Raw genomic sequence first — 7531 nt, 5'->3', positions numbered from 1 at the left:
CTCATTTAAGGTCAACCCTCTTACGTGAACTCTTATTTATCCTTTTTATTTATTTAACATTGAACATCTAATAGTCAAATCATAGAGTAAAAACAGGTGAGCTGGCGCTCCTATTCTTTGTCATTTTCTGGTGTTTTGTGTTGGAATACTGAGTGGGTCGAGGATAACACGTCAACCCTGTTACCCATAGATAGACAGGCTAGAAATGTTTTCACAACTGAATGTTTTTGTGAAGCTTGTATTTAATTGCCACTCCCTGTTGCACACAACACGCTTCCAATCCCCCTGTCACAAGGGGATTCATGGCTGATTTAAGATGAAGTCATCAACCCTGTTACTTTATTTGGCACTTAATTGGTGGAATGGCCTGTATACAGTATGTTCTGTAGACAGACACTCTGTCACGGTTGCATTGAGTTTTTACTACAGTACCAGTCAAAAGTTTTAGAACACCTACTCATTCAAGGGTTTTTCTTTATTTTTACTATTTTCTACATTGTAGAATAATAGTGAAGATATCAAAACTATGAAATAAGAGAGAATGCCAAGAGTGTGCAAAGCTGCCATCAAGGCAAAGGGTGGCTATTTGAAGAATCTCAAATATAAAATATATTTTGATTTGTTTAACACTTTTTTGATTACTACATGATTCCATATGTGTTATTTCATAGTTTTGATGTATTCACTATTATTTTACAATGTAGAAAATAGTAAAAATAAAGAAAAACCCTTGAATGAGTAGGTGTGTCCAAACTTTTGACCGGTAGTGTATATTCCAACAAGAGCTTGTCTAGTCTGACAATGGTTGGCAGGAGTCAGACTGCCAACTGACTCGTCCTCCAGATGAGATGTTATATGAGGTTAAACAAGTGGTTGAGAAGTTCAAAAGACATGTCAAGGGAGAGAATAGAACTTGAATATATTTTAATTTAGCTGATGCTATTACACAGATGGAATTAGGAGTGCTTTTAATTGAAGTTTATGTTCAGTTGGTGTACTATGTGATTTACTTTCAAACATAATAGTCAAATTTGTACCAAATACACAAGGACATTTACATTATTTCAAACAGAGTTTATTTCCGTAAAAATGCTCTTAATAACTGTACAAAATAAAACAATAAGCCATACATACATGTGTGTAAAAATATCACAAACGATACAATCTGAGATTGAATTCTCATACACATGATATTGAGTGATCTAGAAGGAAACAGACCCGCTGAATAACATAACTAATAATCATAAAGAACAGGAGTTGAGTTGTTGATTTGTTTGAAACTGATTTTTGTTTTAAATTGATTATTAATACATACTGTATTGACGTAGGTCTCGTCTGGTGAGATACATAAAGATTAATATGGCTATAAAGGACATATACTTTCACGCTGAAACAGCGAAGTACACAACGTCATGTCACCAATAGTTTATAATGAGTATCCCTTCATTTTGTTCCCTTTCTCCCTCTCTCTCTTCTCTATCTTTTGTTTGTCCTCCATGTGTCTCCTCCCTCCTTCATATCAGGTTTACAATTTAACACAAGCCCTTATATACCCATAACTCCCAGAAGAGTAAAACACAACACGAGGCTCTTCTTAACAATGGCTCATTTTAGAAGTCAGAGGTTTGGCAAATAGACATATAAAAATGGTAGACTGTCGCTTGTTAAATATTAATATAAAAAATAGAAACAAAAAAAACAGATGAATATAATACCCAGTGCTTACATTGCCACAGTAAAAATCATAATGCCCATATGGTTGTCATAGTGACACATAAGGTAAGTTACTCCCACACAATGTGAGGTGCTTATATACATGCAAACATTAATGCCTTTATTGTTATAATATATGCTATTTAGCAGATGCTTTTATACAAAGCGACTTACAGTCATACATTTTACATATGGGTGGTCCTGGGAATTGAACCCACTTTCCTGGTGTTGCAAGCGCCATACTCTACCAAGAGAGCCGTACAAGACCATGCAGTCATACAGGACCACTATTATCTATCCTAGAGAGAATATAACCGAAAACAAACAAACAGACACACCATCATACCTACTCACTGGTAGGCCCAGAGCGGTGTCCATATTACACATTATTACTGTACAATAACTATATCGGTTCATAAAACCTACTAGAGCCAAAAACACTGGCTTACATTTTCTGCAACACCTCCCCTGGAAGAAGAGAAGTAAGTGTCTTTATATTATTTCAGGTAGAGTAGGGCTGTCATCCAGAGAGTGGGTCATCCTATCTACAATAGGACTGAGGGGAACTGGTCTGTCCAGTTTATACCCTCGTCCCTCTTGGCCGTTGGTCTCTACCTTTCCTGTCTCCTGCCTTGTATCTCACATGCCATGCAGCTCGGTCTCTTCCACCTTCCAGCCGGTGGAGTTCTTCCCAAACTTATAGACCAGCCGTCTACCGTCCACTCTATCCAGGATCTCTCTCTTGTAGTAGTATCTATAGCAGGGAGGGAGGAAGGAGAGCCACAGGTTAGTCTTATGACCAGGCAATTGTTAATCATTGTCGACACAAAAACAAATCCTCTGACTTCACCCTCACTGATTAGCTCTGTTTAGCTTGGTTGCTAGGATTTCCATGGCTAGTTGGCATGAAGGTGCTACTATATCACCATGGTTTCCTACCTCATGGCGCGGCTGAGCTTCTCATAGGTCATGCTGCTGTTCTTCTTCTTCTGCCCCCACAGCTGGGCCACAGCCTCAGACTTGAGGAACTTGAAGACGCCCTCACGGCGGTCCTCCCACTTCATCAGAGCCTGGTTCTGGTTCTGCTCTGGGTGGATCAGGATGTCCCTAATGAACTCCCACAGGTGGGTCCCACGAGGCGCTATAGGGCGACAGGGGAGAGGTAGCGTTAGGTGTGTGTAAGACAGCGCAGGTGTGCGTGTGTGTGTGCTTAAGCAAGCAAGGATGAGGTAGAGCAGGTGTGCTTGTGTTTGTGTGTGTGCATTCGTGTGTGTGTGCATGCGTGTGTGGTTATTGGACTATGCACCTGTGATGTTTTGACTGTGGCTGTTTTCAGTACCAGATGCAAAAATGTATGCAAATCACATGACTGATAAAACCGTGCTTCTACAGAGCACCATTGAAAACAGTTGTTGACATTGGTGTATGCGTGTGTGCGTGCGTGTGTGCATGTGTGTGCATGTGTGTGTGTGTGTGTGTGTGTGTGTTAGAATGAGAAGAGCCACTCACCATGTTTGCTCTTTGTGGAGGTCTGGTAGAAGTGTTTGTGGTCTCGGCTGAGTTTGGGAGGTCTTCCTCTGCCTCTCTTCTTCGTCTCTCCCCTCTCTGTCTTTATGTGCCCTTCTGTCAAACACAACAGTTCAGGAGTTTAGAACGCCAGACTGGCTTTCAAAGAGACATGCACTTTCAAGGCTCACCCATCTGAAGTTCAAGAATGTGATGTCCACTTATGAAAAGTTGTACTCACTTGCTATCTGAGGGTAGGAGAACTCTGGGTCGGACTCACTGCTCCTGGATTCTGGAGAGCTGGGGATCTGGAAGCTGAGCATTCCCCCTGGAGGCAGGGAGAGAGGAAGGAAAACACTTTCAATACGGCCTCTCCTTCATCCTGCCTTGATCGATTAATAAGGCCTTGGGCTCAGTGATACAGGCCAAACCAATCACACCATGATCGAGTGATGTGAGAAGAATTGGGGGATGAGAGGAGTGATGAGAGGAGGGATGATGAAGGAGAAGAATAGGAAAGTGGGACAGCACTCACCTGATGAGGAGCTGTGCATGCTGTCGGACTCATATCCATTATCGCTGAGCGGCTTCATGTTATCGAAGTTCTTGAAGATGTGTGAGAAGTCAGTATAGCTGGTGTCTGTCACAACTGTAACAGTAACATCACAATGTCAGTCAGCAAATGTGTCCCTTTGACACTTGAGGCTTTGGCGTGGCAGTCTGGTAGTAGGAAGTGTGAAGAAATTACGAGAGGATGTGTTTACCTTCGTTCACTTCTACTGTGCTGAGCAGAGGGAAGTCTGGGAACTCCTCAAGGAAGTTGTCCAGAAGCTTACAGGTCTCGTTCAGATCTGGAACAGAAATGACAAAACACAAAAATAAATTGAATGACTGAATCATTACTCTATTGACGAATAAATTGTCTAAATAAAATTACTAATATGTCTGTGTCTGCTCCCTGAGGTAAATCTAAGTTCCCCCCTTTGATGATCATCAATAAAGTTTATTCAATTCACTTCCATCAGATCCTTACCGTATTTGGCCTTGAGTTCCAACAGGCTCTGGTAGAGCTGAGTCCCGAGGGACATTCCAAACATGTTTAACAGCTGATCTCTGGTCAGTTGGCAGAGTGTAGGTCCATCAATGGAGCAGTAGGACAGGCTCAGTGTGCTGGCATCAAACTTACAGCGTTCCACGTGAAAACTGATCCACTCCAACACGTTCTGCTTGCTCCAGTACTGAGGGTTCAGGTCATACCATTGAGCTAGAGGAGGACACAGAGGTGGAGGGGGTGTTAGATTTGTGCAGTGTGTGTGTGTGTGTGTGTGTGTTTGTGTGTGTTCATGTGGGTGAGACATGATACTGTCATTGTAAAATCACTATCCCTCTTTGGAGATTAAACAATCTTTTTTTATAGCTTTTTCATTTGTACATTCTACACACATTTTACATACATGCCACTTTTCACTATAGTTACATAGCAAGAATAAAGTAATTTGATATACATTACATCTGGATAGATAGTAATTATACATTACACAATGTGTTTTCAGTCATAACTATTATAGAACATGAGCTTTTAAAATATAAAACCTTTGTCAATCTATCGACCCACAAGATACTGACTAACTCATATTTTCCAACTAAATGCCAACTCACACAAGGACCCAGATCCTGATCTGGACCTGTGAAAACCAGATTTTGTGGTTTCGCCGAGTCAGAATGCCTGGCTCTAGTTTCTCTGCTGCGCGTCGTTTAACTCTTCAACTACCTAAACAGGTGAGCTGACGTTCTGTCTAGTCACCACTTATCACTAACTATAGGCTACAGCAAGTAACATAAAGCTAGAGGAGTCTGAAAGATGAAAAGATATCATTCCTCTATTAAAGACAAGTTAAACATTGTCCCGGTTAATGATTTAACAGCCTTCTAAATTAGGTCATTGCAAAGTTCAGCCAATTCCCTGTCTGTCTGATAGTTTCGCTTAAGGACATACAGTATGTTTAATGTGTGCTTTGACTGAGTGTCTGCCAACAAGCTCAGCCAATAGATCTATCCAGGGTGAGACATTTTAAATATCCACAGACTTCACCTGCCAGCACAGCAACCAAAACCAAACAACCGCCAAAACTCATGACTGAATAAAGATTGGCACAGAAAAGATTACACACATCCATACGGTGGTTTCCCAGGTGATCAACACAAAAGTACATATCAGGGACTAAAATATCCCACATGCTGAAAACAAAGCAGAGAAAGTTTTAATTTCTTCCTTTATTTAACTAGGCAAGTCAGTTAAGAACAAATTCTTATTTACAATGATGGCCTACACCGGCCAAACCCGGACGACGCTGGGCCAATTGTGCACCACCCTATGGGACTCCCAATCACGGCTGGATTGTGAAACAGCCTGGAATCGAATCAGGGTCTGTAGTGACGCCTCTAGCACTGAGATGCAGTGCCTTAGACCGCTGCGCCACTCAGGAGTTACACATCATCCTTTTCTATCAGTATTCAGTTTGAGTCTATTGTTTCTTCCTTCAATAGATATCATAGTTGTATCATCTTCTGGGTGCGTTCAGTTATTATGAAGAGGCATTGGTATAAGCCGCCTATAGGGTCCAGGTGACTGCAGATGGAAATTCATTTTTAGCTAAATCTGGTGCAACGCATAATTTCTCAGTATATTGAGGCCGATGTTTTTTGTGTACACTGTCCCTGTCCAAATAAACGTAATAATACAAATAAACGTTTAAAAAAAGTATTAATAAGTGTTCTCACCCAGTATATTGGAACTGCATGAGGAAAGGTCTGAGAGTTGCAGCAGGTCTCCTATGGCGGGCAGAGACACGGTGGTGAGGCTGGGCTGCAGCGGCTGCAGGGGCTCTGAGCTCCCAGTCTGGTACATGGTCATGTTAGCGTTGGTCAGGATCGTACACAGCTCACTGGCAGACGACATGGGCTATCTGCAACCAGGAGACAGGCCAGTTAGTAAGACATTAGAATGCTGTTTATGGACATAGATTAATTAACAAATATATAAATGTTTTCTCTAACTAGGAGACAATTGAGTGAGCCATTGGATGCATATATGGATATTGATGTTTTAGTGAAACATGGCTTATTGTATTCATTGATTTGAAGTGGGTCACTGTGGTTGTACTTTGCATGTATGCAAAATATTTGTCTGTGCGTGAATACACACCAGTTTTTATTTCCTTTCCTCTGCTGTGCATGAATATACAACTGACATTACCCCCAATATTTTACAGATAAGTCAATATACGTTTGATCATTCAATTGGATGATTCTGCCAAACATATGCTGCCAAGATCCTTGTGACCCCAGACCCAAACACGCACCCCATTACTCCCCAAAGGTCACCTCCAACTCCATCTCCACACGTACCTGATTCTGAGGCGACCGACAGGTAGCGATGAAAAGCTGTCAGATAAATAATACTCCACTGTTTGATTTAGGGTCCAGTGTTTGTGATTCACTCCGAGAGTTCGTCAGTACACTCCACGGTTAATCTGAACTCTCTGTATTCTCTCTCTCCCGTTATCTCTCTCTCTCTATAGTGTCAGAGATGCACCTGTAGCTAGATGTGAGGCTTTACCTGTGTGAGGCTTTATAGGCCAGTAAGACAGGTGGGAGGGGCCAGGTGAGAGTTAACTCAGGGAGGGGGAATTCCATGGTAGCATTACGCCATGGCATGGGTCACACCCCCCTTCTCTCTTATCACCCCTCCTTCTCCCTCTCTTCCAGAGAACAGTGAAAAACAAAATAAACCTGCTCTCCCGCTATGCTTTCTCCCCCCACACACTCACACACACTCCATGTAGTGCCTCCCGCCTCCCTCGCTCCTTCTCTCCATGAGGAAGCTCAAGAGCGTTGACGGCAGTGACAATGCACAACAACAACATAAGTCTCAGAGGACTGAGAAATGATGTGTCGCAGCAGATTTAGATACTTTCCCCGACATTGATACCTGACTACACACACGCATGTACACACACACGTATGTACACACACACACACACACACATCACCACCTCTGAGGTTTATCTCTTTAGTCTTTTGTTCCAATATTTGCTGTTGACCTTAGCCCAGTGGATTGGTTTAGCCCAGTGGACTGGTTCAGCCACATCTCCACACATGTTTACCCAACGCAAGGACCTGTCACTGCAAGTCATTCACTTGATACGGTTACCATGACGCAGGTTCAGTGGTCATTTTAAATAAGATATTCCAGAGACATTGTCTGGCTTGCTTCTCTCAACCAAAACAAACACAACATTCACCTTTCCGA

General features: G+C 42.2%; 1 protein-coding gene across 1 annotated transcript; it reads right to left on the bottom strand.

Annotated features, from left to right (window-relative positions):
* Positions 1–1065: 1065 nt before the first annotated feature.
* LOC311138053 (ETS-related transcription factor Elf-3-like) lies at positions 1066–6826 on the bottom strand. The gene is made up of 9 exons (XM_084172702.1): positions 6628–6826; positions 6001–6185; positions 4253–4483; positions 3984–4070; positions 3755–3868; positions 3461–3547; positions 3223–3336; positions 2653–2854; positions 1066–2467 (listed from the first exon to the last, which is right to left on the bottom strand). The coding sequence occupies exons 2-9, from the start codon at positions 6176–6178 to the stop codon at positions 2353–2355; spliced, it is 1128 nt and encodes a 375-aa protein (XP_084028828.1). The 5' UTR covers positions 6179–6185; positions 6628–6826; the 3' UTR covers positions 1066–2352.
* Positions 6827–7531: the final 705 nt, after the last annotated feature.

This window comes from Coregonus lavaretus (assembly GCF_964263955.1).
Source record: "Coregonus lavaretus genome assembly, chromosome: 12".
Taxonomy (NCBI): domain Eukaryota; kingdom Metazoa; phylum Chordata; class Actinopteri; order Salmoniformes; family Salmonidae; genus Coregonus; species Coregonus lavaretus.
Note: the sequence above shows the minus strand (reverse complement) of the source record. Positions and strands in the feature narration are given on the sequence as shown.